At 39.1% G+C, this 23,127-nt stretch overlaps 1 protein-coding gene across 1 annotated transcript in view; it reads left to right on the forward strand.

The window, feature by feature from the left end:
- Nucleotides 1-23,127, forward strand: part of CDCA2 (cell division cycle associated 2) — a 43,492-nt gene that overhangs the window by 15,056 nt on the left and 5,309 nt on the right. Inside the window, exons 6-13 of the mRNA XM_027549949.1 lie at nt 1,150-1,352; nt 3,246-3,333; nt 4,419-4,627; nt 5,422-5,506; nt 6,145-6,362; nt 11,320-11,398; nt 12,797-12,885; nt 13,723-13,860. Coding sequence (XP_027405750.1) covers nt 1,150-1,352; nt 3,246-3,333; nt 4,419-4,627; nt 5,422-5,506; nt 6,145-6,362; nt 11,320-11,398; nt 12,797-12,885; nt 13,723-13,860 — 1,109 coding nt within the window. The remainder of the gene's footprint in view (nt 1-1,149; nt 1,353-3,245; nt 3,334-4,418; nt 4,628-5,421; nt 5,507-6,144; nt 6,363-11,319; nt 11,399-12,796; nt 12,886-13,722; nt 13,861-23,127) is intronic.

The following is a 23,127-nucleotide window of genomic DNA, read 5'->3' on the forward strand; positions in this document are numbered from 1 at the left end:
TTCTGATTTCTCTTGAAAAAACATCATTCCTGAGCATACACCTTATGTTTTCATATGGCCACAATTAAGTGTTAAATGTTACAATGTCAGAGCCCATGGACTGCTTCATCTTTAAAATTGGGCCTGCCCATAGATTTGGGTGAACAACCCTTCTTTTTTTTTTTCTTTTTTAATTTATTTTTATATTGAAGGATAATTGCTTACAGAATTTTGTTGTTTTTCTGTCAAACCCTTGGTTTTTTAGAGGATTATTATTAATTTTGGTAAGCATTTATATGAATACCAAACACCCAACCCTGATATTGTAAACAGATATATTTATTCTGACATCTCAATAGCCTGCCATACTCTTTACCATAAATTTTAGATTGTAACTTTTTGATAATTTTTTCTGTCACTTTTGATTTTCCAATCACAAAGCATTTCAGACCCCAGAACTAGACAAAATCCTGGCCTTGCTATAATCGACATAATCCTAAGGTTCCAAATGGTTTTGTTTGGTTTGTTGAACCATCTTCAGGTGCATTTCAACACCTACTTGATTGCAGGGCATTGTTACTAATACAAATCCAGGGCATCTGCCTCTGCAGTACACAACCAGCTCCCATACACTCATTTATATTGGTGATTTGTAACTTACCTATTTTTCAGTTTTTATCTGAGCTTTAAGATATTTTATTTACATAATTGCTATAAATTCTGTGGACAATTAAATTCCCTTTTTGTCCCCAGGAAAAATTGTGGCTGTATTTTTCATAAAATCATATACAGTCAGAACAGAACCAATATTGGAACATAACCACATCCTTTAAAATGTTCAAAAGAAAAGGTTTCATTTTAAATTAAAAAAATAGAATGAGATATTATATCAGAAATGCAAATATATCTTGGTGTATCTTTTGAAAGCCCAAAGAAAGTTAATTCTGATAATTGTTATCTTTTTAGTAGTCATGTTGTCTTGCATTTCAGTTAGATTTCCTTTTTTGAATAAAAATGTACTACTAGATTTTCCTTTTCATTGTTAAAGGATTTATGTTCAAGCATTAAATTACATCATGAAATTATAATGATGGGTGCAGTTTTCAAATGATATTGTAAAAGAAAATCTTGGAACCTGTGTTTTGCTTTTATTTTGTTTTGTGTACCTAGCCAAAAAGGAAAGTCTTGGTGAATGTCAGCTGTCTGAGTTCTCTGCACAGTCATCGTCCAAACGTCGGAGACTATCCTCTCCAAGCAGCTCTGACGTAAATCTAACTGATGCGGTTGATCTCCAGGCCTGCGGTGTTAATATGGCTGCTTGTCCCAGTACAGACATGAAGTGTGCTGTTGAAACTTGTGCTGGTCTCTCCCAGGTAATGCACTTACTGGGAACAGGAAATGCAGTTTTGGTCTTTCTAGCTAGCAGTTTGAGGACTGTCAATGCCCTTTTGCAATTGTAGTACTTATGTACGTTGTGTTGCAGTGTTTGGGGCTTCCCAGGTGGGTCGGTGGTAAAGGAACCCACCTGCCAATGTAGGAGACACAGGTTCAGTCCCTGAGTCTGGAAGATCCCCTGGAGAAGGAAATGACAATCCACTCTAGTATTCTTGCCTGGGAAATCCCATGGACAGAGGAGCCTGGTAGGACTACCATCCACAGGGTTGCAAAAGATTTGGACTTGACTTAGTGACTAAACAGGAACAACAACATGCTATTACTATATTTGAGCTGGGTTTTAATTGTGTGTGTATGAGGGATTTCCTGCTTGTTAAATTTTTATGTGGTTGGTTGGCTTACTGGCTGTGATAGACTGCTTTGATCAATATGTTGCTTTTGATATGAAAAACACTATGCAAAATGAAGCCCTGTGATCTTCTATTTGCGATGTATTATTCTAGATACCAATGGTACCATGGTGAGAAAGTCCCAGTCCCGCCCTTGAACAGCATTTTGTCTCTGTAGGCAGTAGACATATGAGCATCTTACTTACATAGACCTGGTAAATGAGGTGATGGTTACACTTGGGCTGTACCCCCAAGGTCTGGGGTCTGTCATGTCTGCGTTTAACACCGGCTGGAAAGCAAGGTGTCATTTAGCAATTTTTCTCTTCCTCTCCCCACTTCTTTCAAGTAGCCATAGGGGTTTTTTTGTTGTTGCTTATAACTGCCTAGAGGCTGTCAACATCATCAAAAGATGATAAGCAACACGAGTTCAATAATACTGTTGCAGATCCTTGCGTGTGTGCGTGCTTAGTTGCATCAGTCACGTCTGACTCTTTGAGACCATATGGACCATAGCCCACAAGGCTCCTCTGTCTGTGGGATTCTCCAGGCAAGAATACTGAAGTGGGTTACCATGCCCTCCTCTTGGGGGTCTTCCCGACCCAGAGATCAAACCCGCATCTCTTACGTCTCCTGCATTGGCAGGCAGATTCTTTACCACTAGCACCACCAACCTGAGGATCCTCGACCTTCACACAAGTGTAAACAGGTAGCTAGTTCTCTCATGACCCTGAGTTTTGCTTTGATACAGTAGGTTCCTGTTTCTTTAGTGAGAGAAGACACCTTATGCCAGTAGAGTGGAAGCTTTTTACCTTGCACCTTCTCTGTTATGTAGCTCCAGCACATGTCCTGTTGATCCTGTCTAGACTGGCTTAATAGATGTTTGCTGCCCATTATGGTCAACCATCAGGACCCATGAGTTTCATGTGTATCTCAGAGTCGCTTATAATCTCTGCTCTCTCTGCCCTGTTCTAGTTGATATGAAATCATCTGATGGTAATTTTTTAATCAGAATTTTGATTAATTTTTGGACACATCATGATTTAGAAATGGTTTCCCTATTAATAGGAGTGTGTTTTCTACCCTGACCATTAATGGTTTTCCCTTTCTAGCTTTTGATATCTTCTGTTGTTTGATTAGTAATTTTGTTTTTCATTATTTTGAGAATTTCCTCTTTAAGGAAAGTAGTTAACATAGTTTTCTAGACTTCAAACAATAAGGCAGCAAAAACTATGCCCTGTGAACACTTCCTAGGGAATTGAGCATTGTTGGATTGGATGTTTAGGAGTCAGTGAGAATGAATACTCTGTTTTTAGTTTTATTCCTACATACTTCTGTAAAAATTAACTAGATAATGAAGTGATGTATTGATTGATTTAACATCAGATTTCCAGATAATCTGTAATGCTAACTCACATCTTTATAAAAATAGTAATCCTATAAATAATAAAATTTAATACTTCTTCACTGTTTTTGCCCCCCAAGAAATCTTCTGCATCTGGTTTAAATCTACAGTGTGGATGTTTAATGAATGAGTCTCCTCTACTTTCAGAACTTACAGAGGCTTCAAGTGGTAAGTATGACTTTTTTCCTTGGTACCTGTGCTGATTCACCCATGAAATGTTTTTTCAGTAGACATTTGTGGTTGATTTACTTATATGTGAACATTTGGACACACTGAAACCATTCCTTGCATTTTAGGAGCTCATGGTTTAGTAGAAATGTTTTAGAGCTCTTGTTGTATGAGAGATGACGTACTGCCCTTTTACAGGCACAGCCAGCTCCTTCCTTCTGCACCTCCCAGTTCCTATACTTTATGTTGTCTCTTTGTTCTCAGGCCATGGAGGCTTTGACTGTCATGTTTATCACTGTATCTCTTAAGCACCCAGAATCTATGTGTTACGTGTCAGTCAGCAGGCAGTGGTCTTCTATGAGAATTTGCGGGGGATCCTTGGCTTGTTTAACTGCACGTGAGGGCTTCCCTGGTGACTCAGTGGTGAAGAAGCTGCCTGCCAGTGCAGGAAACACAGGTTCGATACCTGGGTCAAGAAGATCCCCTCGAGGAGGAAATGGCAACCCACTCCAGAATTCTTACCTGGGAAATCCCATAGACAGAGAAGCCTGGTAGGCTATAGTCCACAGGGTTGCAAAGAGTCAGACATGACTTAGCAGCTAGACAACACAGAATGTGAATTGTTTTATTTAATAATCTTTCTCTTCAGCATCTTGTCCTCTCCCTCCTACCAGGCTGACATCCTAAAAATGCTTCTGTTTGCAGCACTAAAATTGGTCAAGATTCATTGTCTAGCTCAGGTTAGTTTCATGATGGCCATCATAAGTGTCATGAGTGGAGGCAGGTTAACAGTTAATAGCTGAGCCAAGGATTCCTCTTTAACTTTGCATGGAGCCGAAATACCTTCCTTACCTTTTCCCTCAGTAGTTTGATTTGAACTAAAAGCTGTGACCAGTGCCACTTTTCTCTCTTTTTTTTTCTTTGTATTTCCAAATGAAATCCCAGATGTTACACTCTAAGCAGGATGTCTTAGGGTTGAATATCTGAGGAGCATGTTCCTCCCTTTGCAAATACACACTACCTTTGGTGTAGAATGGACTGATTCAGACGTCTGACCCCCTCATGGTTACAACTCTGTGTTGTAGGAATCCAGGATGCTGCCTCCGTAGAAGAGAGAGGATCCAATGATGCCGTTTCAGTTGATAAATGTACAGAAGTGAGCACAGACACAGCTCCCGAAGTCAGGTCCCTGGTTACCCCACTGTGCCAGAAGGACCTTCCGTCCTCCAAGACGTTTGTCCTACGTTCTGTACTGAAGAAACCCGCTGTGAAGCTGTGTGTAGAAAGCCTGCAGGTCAGTAGAAAGCTACACCTCCTAAAGCAAATCGAATAAAGACTGCTTTTGGTTCCCATAAGTACCTCTGAAATATTATGTCATACTGGCCTAATGGAAAATGTCTCACCATAATTTTTTTTGCCTCCTCTTTCTCACTTGTAGTAGCACTGGGCACTTTCTTTTTGCTCTTTACTTTTTTATTTACACTCAGTGTGGAATATAGTTTGTTGAAGATTCCACATGCCTCCTGGCCAAAAAAAAAAAACACAAAACACAAAACATAACAGAAGCAATATTGTAACAAAGTCAATAAAAACTTTTAAAATGGTCCAAATAAAATAAAAATAGTGCACATTAAAAAAAAAAAAAAAACCAAAAGCCAAAACACCGTATTATGCTATTTACATACTTGTTTTTTTTCTTGTTTTGGGGAAAGTCTTATACTTCAGATCATTTATACAGTATACCTCAGTTGACACTGTCCAGAGTACACTGTAATTCTGGCCACTCATATTTTCCTTAACTTCATTTGCCAGATCCAAAAGGAGGAAATGAATTTAGCCCACATTATGGATTCCTGTTTTTTCATTTTGGCTTAAAACTACTTACTAGAGTAATAACTAGGAAACCCAGTTTTTCTTTGTGGCTAATATCATGGTATTTAAGTTAGATCAATTATGAAAGTAAAGGTAATCTGCAGTACTGTATAGTATCTATCCTTGGCAGAAAAGGAATTCCAAGTTGCCATTCTTAATGACTGTGTATGTGTATTTATAAATGTAAAATTATTCATGGTTGTTTATTTTGTTTAGGAACACCTTGACAACCTCTATAATGATGAGACTTGTCCAAGCTTAACCTCCAGTCTTGCAAACAGTTGCAAAGAACAAACAGCAGGTAAGAACTTCAGGTTTATTTTGAAGCATGTGGATATAATTTTCTTGTTATTAAAAACATCTGAGATAGTCTGTGATATTTTCAATGACCTGCTGATGCCTGATGCTTCTGAAATTACCTGGGAATGAAGATAACTTGAGAGGTGGGGGATGGAATCTCTCTAGAGAGTCTCAGAATTGGTTCTATCCACTTCATCTATCCATTTTTGTATAATGGTGAAATTTGTAGAGGAAATGATATACCATTCTTGTCATCTAAATTCAGCATACAAAATTTACTTAAATTTTATTACCACATTTTAATTGGAAATATTGTATATCTCTTCCATTTTAAACTTTTTTCCTCTCTACAAACTATGTTTTGTATTATATGAATAGCCAATCCAGTGATGTTAAGATTCTAGTATATGCCTTTTAGATAAGAAATGTAATTATCTACAGAAGGTCAAGAAAATTGTGAAGTACTAGCCTTTCCAGTGCGGGAGACCTGGGTTCGATTCCTGGGTTGAGAAGATCTCTTGGAGAAGGGAAAGGCTACCCACTCCAGTATTCTGGCCTGGAGAATTCCATGGACTGTATAGTCCATGGGGTCGCAAAGAGTCAGACACCACTGAGTGGCCTTCACTTTCACTTTCACAGCCTTGCCAAATACAAAGAAGAGGAAGAGAGTTACTTTCGGAGAGGACCTAAGCCCTGAAGTGTTTGATGAATCTTTGCCAGCTAACACTCCACTGCGTAAAGGACAAACACCTGTCCGTAAAAAGGATTTAAGTAGCCTCAGTCCCCCGCTACTTGAACAGTCTCCAGTTCCTGAGTGGTTACCTCAACCAAATTTTGATGACAAGGAAGAGAATCTTGTAAGTATGGAAAGTGTGAAACAGACTTGTTTCTGTTTTCATCATACCTCACCTATTTGCATGAGCAGTAATTATGCTTTGAAATCATGAAACAAAATGAATAGTGGGTCATGATATAAGTTAATGCATTTTCTAGCTAGATTACTACCAGTTTTCTCCTGTTAAAAACAATAACTTCCATGACTCCTTGAACATAGCATATTTCTTGGGACCTTACTGATTGTAAGATGTGCCGTTCTTTGAGAAAAAATGCTGAAAGTTAAACTGACACACACCATGTGCTCAGATTTCAAAGGTGTTAAGATGTGAAAGAGCAACAATCTTAGAATCAATATATTATAAATATAAATTGTTCTTCTAAATTTCTACAGGTAGGATAACTGGATTCAGGAATATGAACAATTTTCGAATTTTTTTATACATAGTGCTAAATTAGCATTCAGAAAGTATGTACTTGTTTGAACTCACAGTACTATAAGTAATCCTATTTTATTATATCTTTGTAAACCCTGAGTATTAACTGTACTTTTTTTTTTAATAGCTTAATAGGAGAAAAAGATGACTTGAAAATTTTGTTAGTGAGGTTCGAACATTTTCACATGTTTGTAGGCCATTTGAATTTCTTAGAATTACCTATTAATTTTACTTACCCATTTTACATTGGGACTGTTTTTCATTCTCTCTCGCTATTATACCTTGAAATAAGAATATTCTGCTTTTGGCCAAGATGGAGTAAGAGGGACCTAATTTATATTCCCGTGAAAAAGAACTCAAAAGCCAAAGAAAAAGATAAGAAACAGTGGTTCACAGACAGTGGCTACTGGAAGCACAGACAGTAATCCCTGGGTAACAGGGGAGGTAAACCTCATGAGAGCCCCATCTTGCTGCTGGGGCTGGATTTCCAGGCTGCAGCACAGGGAGACGTTACCTCGACGGAGCCTGGAAGTCTCCCTGAGTTGAGAAGATGGAGTTTGGGCCTGGGAAGGTGAAGGAGGCTGGAGTTCGCCAGGTAAAATACCAGAGAAGAGACTTGCACAGAGAGAACTCTGGAGATCTGCTAAGGGTCAGTGCTGGTGTACATACCTTTGTGAGTAAACTGCCACAGGCCAGGGAGGAATCGCTGAAATGAGCAGAAGGAAATGCCTAGAGCTCACACAGGGCTTCCCAGGTGGTACTTGTGGCAAAGAATGCACCCGCCAGTGCAAGAGATGTTAGAGACGTGGGTTCAGTCCCTTTGTCGGGAAGACCCCGTGGAGGGAGGGCATGGCAACCCACTCCAGTATTCTTGCCTAGAGAATTCCATGGACAGAGGAGCCTGGTGGGCTACAGCCCATAGGGTCACAAAGAGTTGAACACGACTGAAGTGACTTAGCATGCATGCACATAGGCCAGGAATTGTGTTCACACCAACCCTCGTAGCAAAATCTTATAATTCATAGGGTGTTAGATGCTCAGAGTATTGACTCATTAAATGGAGCAGAATTAAAACTAACAGCCAACTTGTATTCATGTAGCTGCATTGCATAATTAAACCCAAGAATATAAGAAGTACTTTCAGCAACTGTGAAGCTGTGGAGATCCGACCCAGGTTACAGGCATCAGATGTAATTGTCCACCAACCCTTCACCCCTCCTCTGAAAGCCCTCAATAAAATGGTTTGATCCTTCCCACCAAAACAAAACTACCTAGCACCAAATAACATTAAATTCAAAATGTCTGGCATTCAAGTAAAAATTAGTAGTTGTGTAGGGAACAGTGCCATAATGAGGGGACAAATCAATCAGTAAGAATAGACCCAGACATGATACCTATGGTAACATTTGTGGAGAGACAAGGAGTTATTTTAACTATATTTCTTGTGCGTGCAATAATGTGAGAAAAGATTGAGCTTAAGAACACAAAAGATAAAGCAAAGACCCAAATCAAATTCTATACGTTAAAATCTCCAGGAATAAAAAATGTATTGGGTGAGATTAATAGCATATTAGAGACTGCAAGAGAAAAGATCAGTGAATTTGAAGATGTAGCAATAGAAATTATTCTCAGTGACACAGAGAAAAAGACTAAACAAGAATAAGCAGACAATTCATGATCTGGGACAACTTCAGGTGGTGTAATATGCTTGTAATTAGGGTTCCCAAAGGCGAGGAGATAGTGAAAGGAACAGAAAAAACATACTTGAAAAGCAATGGCTGAAAAATGTTCAGATTTTTTAGAATTAGAAGCCCATTGATCCTAAAGTTCATCAAATTCCCAGCACAGGAAACGTAACATACAGAAAGCTTAAAATCAGAAGGGAACTACTTGAGTAATCTTACCTTGAGAACCCCATGAACAGTATGAAAAGGCAAAATCAACAATAAATGGCCTCAAAGGAGCCAGAGAGGAACAGACACCTGACATAAGACAAAATAGAAGAGAGGCAGCTGCAGATTTCTTGCTGGAACTATGGGAACCAGAAGTCAGTATAGCAACGTCTTTTAAAGATGTATTTAAGTACTTAGAGCAAAAAAAATAAATACAAAATACCTGTCCATTGAGAATTCTCTATCCAGTGAGACCGTCTTTCAAAACAAAAAGTGAAATAGAGGCTTTTTCAGACATAGGAAAGTTGAAATAATCCTATTACCATAACAGGTTAGCCTTAGAAGTATTAAAAAGGAAGCCCTTTAATCAAAGGAAAAATAGTTCTGCATGAAAATCTGCATCTACACAGGAATGAAGAGCACTGAAAATGCTAAATATTTGGGCAGATATAACAGACTCCTTCTTTTTAATTAGTCTTCATAAGGACAATTGTTCAAAGCAAGAGTAAGAACAATTTTTTGTTTATATGCAACCAAATTAGCATGGTATCAAGGTAGGGAGAGGTTCTTAGGCTATAAACAAAAGTGGAATAAGTTAACAGATATAAACCACAGTAAAATGACAAAAATACGTGGGGGTACAACTAAAGCCATGCCTAGGGAAATTTTTAAAAATTAAAGGCTATATTTGAAAATGAAAGGTCTGAAATTAATGATCTCAGGCTCCACTTTAAGAAACTAGGAAAAGAAAATCAAACTAAGATAAAAGAAAGAAAGTAATAAAAATAAGTGTAGGGCTTCCCTGGTGGCTCAGTGGTAAAGAATCTACCTGCCAATGCAGGAGACAGATTCTATCCCTGGTCCAGGAAAATCCCACATGCCGCAGAGCAGCTGGGCCCTAGCACCACAACTATTGAGCCTGAGCTCTAGAGCCCAGGAGATGCAGCTGCAGAGGCCTAAGCTCCCTGGAGCTTGCACTTTGCAACAGGGGAGGCCACCGCAGTGAGAAACCTGTGCACCACAACGAAGAGTGACCCCCGCTCACTGTTAACCAGGCGAGCAGCAACAAAGACCCGGCACAGCCAAAAATAAATAAAATTATTTTTTTAAAGTGCAGAAAATCAATGAAATAGAGAACAGAAAAACAATAGAGGAAAAATCATTGAAATCAAAAGATTATGCTACAGAAAATAATGGTAAACTTCTAATCTGACTGTTCAGGAAAAAAGAGGATACTCGTTACCAATACAAGGAATAAGGGAGGTGACATAACTAATTTCCTAATAATCGATAAATTGAAAGGGTAATAAAAATATTATGAACAACTTTATATTATGCCAGTAAATTCAAGAACTTAAGCTACATTCCTTAAAAGACACAAACTGTTAATTCCACTCAAGAAGAAATAAGTGGTGTCATTAGCCCTGTATCAACTAGAGAAATTAAACTGTAAGTAAAACCTTCCCGCAAAGAAAATTGCATGTCCAAATGACTTTACTAATGAATTCTATCGTTTAAGGAAGGTGCCATACTAATTCTGCCTCAGTCAGTCAGTTCAGTTGCTCAGTCATGTCTGACTCTTTGTGACCCCATGGACTGCAGCACGCCAGGCCTCCCTGTTCTTCACCATCTCCCAGAGTTTGCTCAAATTCATGTCCATCGAGTCAGTGATGCCATCCAACCATCTCATCCTCTGTCAGCCCGTTCTTCTCCTGCCTTCAGTCTTTCCCAGCATCAGGGTCTGTTCCAATGAGTCTGTTCTTCTCATTGGGTGGCCAAAGTATTGGAGCTTCAGCGTCAGTCCTTCCAATGAATATTCAGGACTGATTTCCAATTGAGTTGAGCCTGCTTCCCAATTCATCACTGTCAGCTTTAACCTGATACCATAATCAGACATTATAAGAAAAGAAAACTTACAGTGCAGTATCCTCATAAACATATTAATATGCAAAAGGGAATAAATTATGAATAAGTAAGATTTTTATCCCCAAAAGGCAAAGTTGGTTTAATATTTGAAAAGCAGTCTATGGAATTCACCATATTAACAGAATAAAATAGAAAAATGATATGGGCTTCTTAGTAGGTGGAGAAAAAGCATTTGATAAAATCCAGCATTGATTTCTGATAAAAAATTCTGAGCACACAGGTGATAAAGGAATTTATTTAACCTGACAGATTTTATCTGTGAAAAATTAACAGCTACCATTATACTGGCTGTGTAAAAGAAAAGATTTCACATCTGCATTTATATTTGCCTTGAAGCTTGCCTGAAAAATACTGTAATGTTAGATTGTATTTGTTAATAGATTTTCTTACTTTATCGGGGTTAGGATATGGGACTTCAAATGATTCAAAAGGTAACTTATTGGTGGATCATCAATGCCTACCCTTCACTTAAAAGTTTTATTATTATTTTGGTGGATTATAGTTAGTAAATGTGGTTTCCTTTAGGATGATTGTAAATATTATAAAACATTATATTTATATTATCTTATTTTGCTTTTTGTAATTTAGTTAATCCCTTATTGATTTCCTATCTTTATACTTATTACAATTTGTTCTACAAAGATATATCTTATTTTCTTTGGGGCACATTTTTTACATGTCCACTGAATTTAAAGATATCTAATTTCTACCCTTTTTTTGTTTAGGAAAACATAGAGCCTCTTCAGGTTTCGTTTGCCGTTTTGAGTTCTCTTAATATGTCTTCAATTGCTGAGACTCTTTCAGGTAGTAACTTTTAAATAATCATAAATATTATTAAATGTATGTATATATGAAGATCTCCTTAATTTTAAATTTTTATTTTTATTATGATCATAGTTGATTTTTTAAAAAACCCAAATAGTATACAAAAGCATATAAGAAATCTCATATCCATGTCATTCCATTCTGAGTCGCATACTTTATAATCACCCACACATTACTTCCTTCAGTGGGTAGCCTCATTTTTTTAAGTCACTGCGAGCAGAGGAGCTGCTCTCTCCACTCTTAAGGATTCACAGTGAACTCCTTATCAGGTTGCACAATTGAAAAGATAAGGATTGTAAGCATCATTTGTAAATATACAAAACCGTTCATCAACATGACATTTTGTACACACATATATTCCAAGGTTTCTGGCTTTTTTTATGATCATGACAAGGCAACAAAGATCTCTCTGTGCTTTTCTGACAAACCAGGACTTGGCTGGCAAATATGGGCAGAGCAGGTAGGGTGGGAACCATTATTCATGTCTCTCCCCTAGTGGACATCCTTTAATGGGTCACCAACATATCTTCTTGCCTCTCGGACACAAACTGATCTCATTAGCACAGAATCCAAAATGTGGAATGTTAAGTTACTAATAGAACTAAGTTGGAATCATAGTCTATCGTCTTCCAGAGCTTATACTCTTCGACGTGCTTCACTGCCTTCTCTTTATACCATCAAAAGTGATCACATTTCAATTTTTTGAACTTTGTGAAAGTACTTTAATGTTTTAAAATTGTTTTTGAATCTCAAAATTTATTTCTCATGGTAATTAACATTTATGTTCAGATATGGGCTTCCCCAGTGGTTTAGCAGTAAAGAATCTGCCTGCAATGCAGGAGATGCAGGTTCAATCCCTGGGTTGGGAAGATCCAGGGAGAAGGAAATGGCTACCCACTCCTGCATTCTTGCCTGGGAAGATCCCATGGACAGAGGAGCCTGGCGGGCTACAGTCCATGGGGTCACATAGAGGCAGATACAACTTAGTGACTGCTGCTGCTAAGTCACGTCAGTCGTGTCTGACTCTGTGCAACCCCATAGACAGAAGCCCACCAGGCTCCTCTGTCCCTGGGATTCTCCAGGCAAGAACACTGGAGTAGGGTTGCCATTTCCTTCTCCAGTGCATCAAAGTGAAAAGTGAAAGTGAAATCGCTCAATCTTGTCTGACTCTTAGCTATCCCATAGACTGTAGCCTACCAGGCTCCTCCATCCATGGGATTTCCCAGGCAAGAGTACTGGAGTGGGGTGCCATTGCCTTCTCCGAACTTAGTAACTATTAAAAGCAAAATTAGTATTCAAGAGTATCCAGTGTTTCCAAGGCAGCGGATCTAAAAGTTTTTGTGAGCTTCCCTAATCTTGCTATATCTTGCTCATTAGGCACTGATACCTCTGCCTCTTCAAGTAACCACGAGAATATAGCCCCCTTCAGAGTCGGTAGAGCAACGCGGACCTCTGACAGAAGAAGCGTAAGTGCTTGTGTTTGTTTCTAAATGTTGCAGTAGCTTTTTTTTTTTTTCTGTTTTCATGATCAAATGACTTATTGGTTAAATCTTGGTTTAATCGATGTTTCAAGAGCTAATACCTTATCCTACCTACCATGTAACCCAGGGTGATGCTGTTTTCCTGATGTGATCTTAATTCTGTGAGAAGAAAAATACATTAAAACAAGATGATTTCAGAGTGTGTATTCATGTGGAAGGTCATCTGTTTAGAAAGTTTCTTTGGGATCTCCATGGTTTTATTATTGCATCAAAGTGCAAAGCAGAGAAGAGTAGCATGTAGTTAACAATCGGAAAATGACGTAACTTTTCCTAAACTACATTCCACTGTTTTCAATGTGATCATAACTCCCATTGAGTGCATGTCTTCTGTGATTTTATTAAATTAGTTGAATTTGGATTTTTGTCTACAGCATCATAGTGCATAAACATATAGCATACTGATAATATTTTTTGCTCATATTTTTGGATGATAAACGCAGAAGTCAAACTTAGATAATCTAACAGTTCATTATTTTTCTCCCTCATAACCCATCAGTAGTTAGGTACTGATACTAAATTATAGGTGTTCAGTAGGTACCTGAGACAATTATTCTTTTTATTTTTTTAAATTTTATTGAATTCTATCTAGTTGATTTACCATGTTGTATCAACTTCTGCATGTTAATACTATTAATATTGCTATATTAACTTCTGCTGAAATGGGATGTAAAGTGGTAGAATCCACAGGGGAGGGAAAAGACGTGAAATGAAAACGTAACTGCCTGTGTTTTACGGTAGCCCTGCTTTCAATTTTCTTTCTAGAAGTTGATCAGTTTTTCACAAGAGAGTGTTTGCAACTTACTCAATGCAGAAGCTCAGCCTTGTAAAGAAAAGAAAACTAATAGGAGGAAGTCTCAAGAAAGCAAGCATGCAGACAAAGTCCTTCCACGAAAGAATCGGGTGAGTGTGTGTTTAAAGATGTAACGAAGAGTAGACATAGTACATTTGTTTGTGGTGTGGTTAGGAAAACACACATTTTCTAGTTAACATGGGACCAAGAGTATTAAAAATCAAGTTATCATAGAATAGAAGGGGCCGTAAGAGATTATATACTCAATTGTGCGTTACCCAAAAGCCATTTTTGCATTGTCTTCATTGGGTTGCGTTGTGTACACCCAGTGCTGGAAATCACCAACTCGAATGTGGAATTGATTCTTACCTTTGAATCTGGTCTAGTCTCACTATACTGTCTTACAGGAATCCTCTGAGAGAATTTCTCAGGGATGAGTGTGCCATCTGTCACTTGTTTGACTTGGCTGCTGCCAGTGGGTTGATGGATGACCTTCCGTATTGAAGCAAGAATTCAGAAATTAGCTGTCTTCCTCCACTCCTGGAGGCTATGTCGGCTCATGACATCACTGTTTCTTTGTGGAAGGCGGATCTAGCACTTTAACCAGGGGCTCCCCACTTCAGTGACTGGCCCCTCCCCTGTCACATCCACAGCTTGTTGGTACCTAAGACCTTTGTATGTCCCCCTCTCCACCCCCAGCCTCCTCTCCACCCAGCGTTCTCAAGCCATCTTACTCATACCTCCTCTAGTGTTATATTTACTCTTAGGCTTTCAGAAGTCCTATGATTTCATTTCCTATGTTTCCTCATTCATCCTAAGCCGTGTAAGCTGTTTTCAACACACTTGTCAGTAATCTTGGGTCTTCATCCCTTTCATTCTGCTTCCTTCCTGGAAGCAGAATGCCATCTGTCCCCTCTGAATGCCACCATTGTCCCCTCTCCCATTCGACATTGCTGCTGGAGAGCCTCACGGGCCACTGCAGAGTCACTGTGTCAGATGTTATTATGTTAATAATTCTTCCATTATTTTTCCAGCATTTAGGTTACTAAGTTGTAACCTAGTGACTAAAATCCAGTGTGTCTTTGAGATCTTGTTCCTACTGTCTGGCCCCGCAGCATTTGACAAAACTGAGATCTCTCCTGTATGGTCTCTATTAAAGGTTTGTGTCCTTCCACCCATTCCTAAATGTTTATGTTACCCAGAGTTCTATTTTACTCTCTGACCTTTGAAACAGCTTATTTCCTGGGTGGTTTCATGTGTAACACAGTTGACAACACTCATATGTTTCCTGTCTATAAGTATAGGTTCAGCTACCTACTAGGCATCTTTCCTTAAACTACCCTGCCAACACTTCAAAAACCAACATTTCCATAACGAAACTCATCCGTTTAGACTCTGGAAGTTTAGTTTTTTAATGTTACTGGAGGAGATACTTTAGCAAAATGAGGACGTAAGCTTGAGAATTCAGGATACATAATAATAATGACAGAGAACAGAAATCTCTGATCATAGCTGTTCAGTCAGCCTGGAAGAGCAATCAACCCAAATTTGAACAAGAAAGAGTGCTCTGGGAGTGGGGGTGGGGGGGGGGTGTCTCTGAAGGGAAGAAGAAAAAGGCCTGTGATTGAGCAAATGAAAGTTGTGCCGTATAAGAAAAAAAGCTCATTCTGTACCATCCCAAAGAAAAGTCTGTATGTAGGAAGGAGTTTTGGAGCAAATAGAAAGCAAACTTTATGGAATTCCCTAGTGGTCCAGTGGTTAAGACTTCACCTGTCAAGCAGGGGACACAGGTTCCATCCCTCATCCAGTAAGATTCCACATGTCTGGGGGCAACTAAGCCCATGTACCACAACTACTGAAGCTCAAGGACTCAAGACCCATGCTCCGTAACAAGAGAAGCCACTGCAGTTAGAAGCCCACTCATTGCAACCAGAGAGTAGCCTCCACTCACTGCAACTAGAGAAAGCCCACGTGCAGCAACAAAGACCCAGCACAGCAAAAATAAATTTTTTTTTAAAACAATAGAAAGGGAACTTTAATAAGTGTGATTTCAACCAACAGTAGGGTGTAAGAAAAAGTGTATTTTTTATGTTCCTGGGTGGCTCACTGGTAAAGAATCCACCTGCCAGTGCAGGAGTTATGAGAGCCTAGCAAGCTACATTCCATGGGGTCGCAAAGAGTAGGACACAACTTAGTGACTAAACAACAACAAGCCACCCAGTCTGCAGTATTTTGTGATGGCAGCTAATATGACAAACCAATATATTGCCTTTTATCTAAGAAAGTAGGGAGCATTAAAAAAAATTGTGTGTGTGTATATATGACTAACAATAATAACGAGAAAACATAGAATAGATCAAAAACTAATAAAACCTGGTTACCTGTAGGGAGAAGAGACAGAGGAGGGAACAGAAAGGAAAAGGCTAGATTTCCCTGAATATGTTTTTTCCTTTTAACTTTGAACTGTAAATGTTCTGCATGATTATGAAACAATTATAGTTCAATTTTTTAAAGTTGTTAAACAAAATGAAACAAATTGATGTAACTGTAGATCAAGTCAGTGGCTTAACCTCATAAATTTTTTTCAGGATCAGAAATGTGAAAATTCCAAATAGGATGTACATTGATTTTGTTGTTCAGTTGCCAAGTATGTCTGACTCTTTGCAAGCTCATGGACTGCACCTTGCCAGGCTTCCCTGTTCTTCACTATCTCCCAGACTTTGTTCACATTCGTGTCCGTTGAGTCAGGTGATGCTATCTAACTATCTCATCCTCTGCTGCCCCAGGAACAAAAATAACTGCAGAAAAACTTAAACAATAACACTCACTGATAGAAGAATTTACTCTACAATGAAGCAAATAAGAAAGGATTTGTGTATGCGTGTCTTTTTTTTTAACTGTCATTAAGAACCCAGAGCAAATAGATGAGGAAACAATGGAAACAGTGACAGACTTTATTTTCTTGGGCTCCAAAACCACTGCAGATGGTTACTGCAGCCATGAAATTAAGACGCTTGCTCCTTGGAAGAAAAGCTATGACAAACCTAGACAGCATATTAAAAAGCAGAGACATTACTTTGCCAATAAAGGTCCGTCTAGTCAAAGCTATGGTTTTTCCAGTAGTCGTGTATGGATATGAGAGTTGGACCATAAAGAAGGCTGAGCGCCAAAGAATTGATGCTTTTGAACTGTGATATTGGAGTCCCTTGGACTACAAGGAGATGAAACCAGACAATCCTAAAGGAAATCAGTCCTGATTATTCATTGGAAGGACTGATGCTGAAGCTCCAATACTTTGACCACCTGATGCCAAGAGCTGAGTCATTGGAAGAGACCCTGATGCTGGGAAAGATTGAAGGCAGGAGGAGAAGGGGACGACAGAGAATGAGATGATTGGATGGCATCACTGACTCAATGGACATGAGTCTGAGCAGACTCAAGGAGATGGTGAAGGACAAGGAGGCCTGGCGTGCTGCAATTCATGGGGACACAAAGAGTCAGTCACGACTGAGTAACTGAACAGTAGGAATCCAGACTCTTCACTGGAAATAAGATAAACTTTAAAATCAAATTCAAAACCTTGTTAGACTAAATTTGAATTTAAAATATCATGAACACATGCTTTTACCATTTAAAACAATTCTCTAGCTCTTTCTGTTCATAAATTGTAGAAGCACTGAGCCTCCTTTGTACCTACATTGCCATGTCTACCATCTCAACTGAAAGGGATTGATATTACCTTAGTGAAATGACCACTTTCAGATTTACAGCAGCAAATGCAGAAAATGAGCGCAGATCTGGAGCAGTGTGCATGCAAGGATGCCTAAGAAACTTCTGGGGCCACATTAAAGGACACACAATCATTTTGAAGGGTCCTCTGCTGACCAAAGGTAGGACAGTGTAGCCATCAGACATATTGATTGCAGTGGTTTGAAACAGAAACATCAAATAGGAAAAAACACTTAATTTCCTCATAATGAAAACCTAACCACAAAGGAGAGATAAGAAAGCCTTCTTCAGCGATCAGTGCAAACAAATAGAGGAAAACAACAGAATGGGAAGGACTAGAGATCTCTTCAAGAAAATTAGAGACACCAAGGGAACATTTCATGCAAAGATGGGCACAATAAAGGACAGAAATGGTAGGGACCTAACAGAAGCAGAAGATGTTAAGAAGAGGTGGCAAGAATACACAGAAGAACTGTACAAAAAAGATCTTCACTACCAAGATAATCACGATGGTGTGATAGCTCACCTAGAGCCAGACATCCTGGAATGTGAAGTCAAGTGGGTCTTAGAAAACATCACTACGACAAAGCTAGTGGAGGTGATGGAATTCCAGTTGAGCTATTTCAAATCCTGGAAGATGATGCTGTGAAAGTGCTGCACTCAATATGCCAGCAAATTTGGAAAACTCAGCAGTGGCCACAGGACTGGAAAAGGTCCGTTTTCATTCCAATCCCAAAGAAAGGCAATGCCAAAGAATGCTCAAACTACTGCACAATTGCACTCATCTCACACGCTAGTAAAGTAATGCTCAAAATCCTCCAAGCCAGGCTTCAGCAATATGTGAACCATGAACTGCCAGATGTTCAGACTGGTTTTAGAAAAGGCAGAGGAACCAGAGATCAAGTTGCCAACATCCGCTGGATCATGGAAAAAGGAAGAGGGTTCCAAAAAAACATCTATTTCTGCTTTATTGACTATGCCAAAGCCTTTGACTGTGTGGATCACAATAAACTGTGGAAAATTCTAAAAGAGATGGGAATACCAGACCACCTGACCTGCCTCTTGAGAAACCTGTATGCAGGTCAGGAAGCAACAGTTAGAACTGGACATGGAACAACAGACTGGTTCCAAATAGGAAAAGGAGTACATCAAGGCTGTATATTGTCACCCTGCTTATTTAACTTCTATGCAGAGTACATCATGAGAAACGCTGGACTGGAAGAAGCACAGGCTGGAATCAAGATTGCCAGGAGAAATATCAATAACCTCAGATATGCAGATGACACCACCCTTATGGCAGAAAGTGAAGAGGAACTAAAAAGCCTCTTGATGAAAGTGAAAGAGAAGAGTGAAAAAGTTGGCTTAAAACTCAACATTCAGAAAACGAAGATCATGGCCTCTTGTCCCATCACTTCCTGGGCAATAGATGGGGAAACAGTGGAAACAGTATCAGACTTTATTTTTGGGGGCTCCAAAATCACTGCAGATGGTGATTGCAGACATGAAATTAAAAGACACTTATTCCTTGGAAGGAAAGTTATGACCAACCTAGATAGCATATTCAAAAGCAGAGACATTACTTTGCCAACAAAGGTCCATCTAGTCAAGGCTATGGTTTTTCAGTGGTCATGTGTGGATGTGAGAGTTGGACTGTGAAGAAAGGTGAGTGCCAAAGAATTGATGCTTTTGAACTGTGGTGTTGGAGAAGACCCTTGAGAGTCCCTTGGACTGCAAGGTGATCCAATCAGTCCATTCTAGAGATCAGTCCTGGATGTTCTTTGGAAGGACTGATGCTAAAGCTGAAACTCCAATACTTTGGCCACCTCATGCGAAGAGTTGACTCATCGGAAAAGACTCTGATGCTGGGATGGCTTGGGGGCAGGAGGAGAAGGGGACGACAGAGGATGAGATGGCTGGATGGCATCACCAACTCGATGGACATGAGTTTGGGTGAACTCCAAGAGTTGGTGATAGACAAGGAGGCCCGGCGTGCTGCAATTCATGGGATCGCAAAGAGTCGGACACGACTGAGTGACTGGACTGAAATGACCTGAACCACCAAACTTAAAGGTCACCGTAGCAGCTGTCTAGGACATCAATTCTTATTTTCGGGTTTTTTCATTTTGGAAAGCTAGAAGATAAAATTTGAGCTATGTTTCAGGTAAATAGTTTATAAGGGAAAGCTCTTAGGGATAGTTGTCACTAATCAAAAAGATCTGTTCACAAAAGCTGTTGAATGTTAGGAAGACGCTAATGGGGGAGCCGGAGGTCATAGGCACCTGAAACCACTGGTCATTTGTAGTGCCATGCAGGGGGAGAAGGTGGGCCTACTGGTGCAATGAGGGCATTTACAACCTTCCATGAGATGCTTTTTCCTAAAAAGATCAAAGCTGTATCTAATTAAGCCTGGATCTAATATCTGGTTGATAGGAAGTATCAGGAGATAGATGAATATAAAGACATACTTGAGTACAGTCACCCAAATCCAGAGCTTGGTGGCCACTACATGATAATATCTTAAGGACATTCACCACATAAATGGCAGGGGTATAAGCCATAGAACAGAGAAAATCTCAACCAAATGACATGTGTGGAGACCTTGTTCAATCCTGATTTGAACAGTTGTAAAAAGACAATTAAGGGCCACTTGGAGAAAGTGGAACTCGGAGGAAATATTAGGGAAAACTGCTATCTGGTTTTTTTTGCACCTAAGTTTTTATTTTGAGATCATTTTCAAGATGCATGCTGCTATCAGAAAAACTAGAAAGATCCCAGCTACCCTTTGCCCAGCTCCCTCCATGGTGACATTTTGCAAAACAGTTGTACAGTATCACAGTGGTAAGATAACAAAATACAGTCAAGATGCAGGACGTTTCCATTGCTGCAGAGATCTCTTCTGGCTTGTAGCTCTATCCTCTTCTCACTGCCTCCCCCACCTTAACCCCCCAGCAGCCAGTCCTGGAGGGTTAAGGACCAGTCTGTCCTCTACTCCTTTCATTTTGTCATTATGTTCATAGACTCATATTTTAGGTAACCTTTTGGGACTGGCTTTTTCACTCAGCATCATTCTCTGGAGATTTGTCCAGATCTGTGTATATCAATAGTTCCATTTATTGCTGACTAGTATTTGTCATTTTAGAAAAAGGTAATCATTTCATAATATATATACTTATGTGTATTCCTTAAACCTGCATAATGTTATACGTCTGTTACATCTCAAAGCTGGGAAAAATAAATAAAAGTTCATTGTACAAGAGGAAAAAAATGAGCAATAAAATACAATGCCAAATAATAGAATGTTTCTTTTTTTTTGTTTGTGTGTGGGGGGAAAAAAAGAAGCCCTTATCTCTTAGAGATATTGTAGGATTTTCAGATGAGATGATGTTGTGTCTGGGATTTGCTTTAAAATAATCTGAGCAAAGGGAGTTATAAATGAATCATGATTTCTATGTTAGTAATTAGAGGAGTTAGCTGTTGGGAACATGGGATTCAAGGTCCTATTCTCTCTTCTTTTTGAGTGTTTGAAACTTTACGTTATTAAATGTTAAAAATACAGCAATCCGAGTCCCTTTTTTAGAGAGATGGAGCCAGCTACAGGAACTAAAAATGAGCCAATAAATAAGTAAATGGCAGGGACAGAAAAATGTTTGCTTTTCACCAGGAGCTTTCCTGTTCAGTTTGATGTGTTGCTCTGTACCTGAATTATTTTAAAATAATTTTAAAGTTACTCTAAAACAATTTAATTGTGCAAATAATAGAAGAAGTAAGCACTTCTGTTGCATGACCTCGTTCCCTGTGTGAGAAGAAATAATGGTGATTGGGGAGTAAATAGAATCCCATTAAGCATAATATCTTGAGTTGTCCTTTGTCTCCAACTCCTAAACCAGTCTCATCACATGGCTTCCTGAGGATTCCAATTGCTTAGCTTCCCAGGTGGCTCAGTGGTTAATAATCTGCTTGCCAATGCAAGACATATAGGAGATGCGGTTTGATCCCTGGGTTGGGAAGATCCTCTGGAGTAGGAAATGGCAACCCTCTCCAGTGTTATTGCCTGGAAAATCCCACGGACAGAGGAGCCTGGCAGGCTACAGTCCATGGGGTCGCAAAGAGCTGGACACAACTGAGTACACATGCACTCACATCTCTTGTTTGTTAGTCTAAAGAAGGCTTTTTGTATTGGAGTAAATTCAGGTATTGATAAAATTCTAACCTTTGTAGACAAAACCTTCTTGTGGGTAAGATAAGCATTGCTAGGTATGTTTTCGTGACAGACCACAGGTTTTCTTTTTTTTTTAATTTTTATCGGAGTGTAGTAATTTTACAATTGTGTTAGTTCATCTTTACTTTTTTCTTTTTGGGTGGTGTCCTTCTCTTGGTCCATGACTGTGAAAAAACAATACTAGTCTTTCCTCGTGTTCGGCAAATTTTATGTTTAACTGTACTTTTCCTTTCTCATTCATTCATTAGTTCATTTATGTTTCTTGAGAAGCCACTAAGATCCAGGCACTGTTGGAGACAGTTTATATAAACAAAGATTTCCAGAATCCTATTAAAAGGGGGTTTACTTGAGCCATGAATCAGAAACTGTCCTGATGACATTGATCATAGTATACTAACCAACGCAGTAGGGCTGAGGTCACACGGTAACACTAAGAGCATAATTTAATGTTATAAATACTTCCTCCCCTATCAGTATTCAAAGTAGTAAGAAGAAAAAGAATAACTAACACATAGCCTTTCCTATGAATCAAGCCATACTTTAACCATTTCACATGTATTGATATAATGCTCACCACAGCTTTCTGTGGTATGTGCTTTTGTGGTTCCCATTTTGCAGATGAGAAGACTAAGGTACAGAGAGGTGAGGTAAGTTGCCTAAGATTACAAAGCAGTGAGTGAAGTGTCAGAGTCGGGATTTGAACTGAAGACAACTGGCACAAAGCCAAATATTTCTCTCTTGCAACTTAGCTATGGAACCCAAGTAAAGATTTTTCTCTTCGTTTCCATTTCCGTTGACCAAACTATTATTTTCCCAACTGTTCCTTGGAAATCAACAGATGTTCCCTGAAAAAAAAAAAATATTTCGTGGAAAAATATTTAAGCCAGCATTTTTCTAATGTATATAGAGGTTATTTATACTGAGTACTTCTCAGAGAATTTAGTGTTCAGTGTATATTATAAATCACCAAGAGGACCGTTTATCTTTTACAGTTCTAAAATTACTTTTTCCTGGAATGTTTTTTTCTTGTTTTGTTTTTACAGGATATGTATAGAAATCTCAAGGAACATAAAGTTCCGTGCCATTTCTGTACTCTTAAATGTCTTCCACTCTTCCACACCATTCACTTCTGTGCTGTTACCTAAGTACTCTCTCTCAAACGCAGACTCAGATGTTTCCACTCTCTAAGTCACCATGTGGTGAACCCTCATTGCTTTTGGGGTATATTCATTGCATTGAAGGACCTTGCTGGCTTTGTTGGCCTCTTCTGCTGCTTCTTTGTGGGTCAGTGGACCATGAACAGCTCCTCCTCTGCTCTGTGCTGCCTCGCTTAGATCTGTTCCCTCTGCATTTGCTTGAAAAGCCTTTCTTTGCACTCCCATCATCAACCGAAACAATTCTCACTTGTTTAAAATTTGGCTTAGACATT

Source organism: Bos indicus x Bos taurus, chromosome 8, assembly GCF_003369695.1.
Source record: "Bos indicus x Bos taurus breed Angus x Brahman F1 hybrid chromosome 8, Bos_hybrid_MaternalHap_v2.0, whole genome shotgun sequence".
NCBI lineage: Eukaryota > Metazoa > Chordata > Mammalia > Artiodactyla > Bovidae > Bos > Bos indicus x Bos taurus.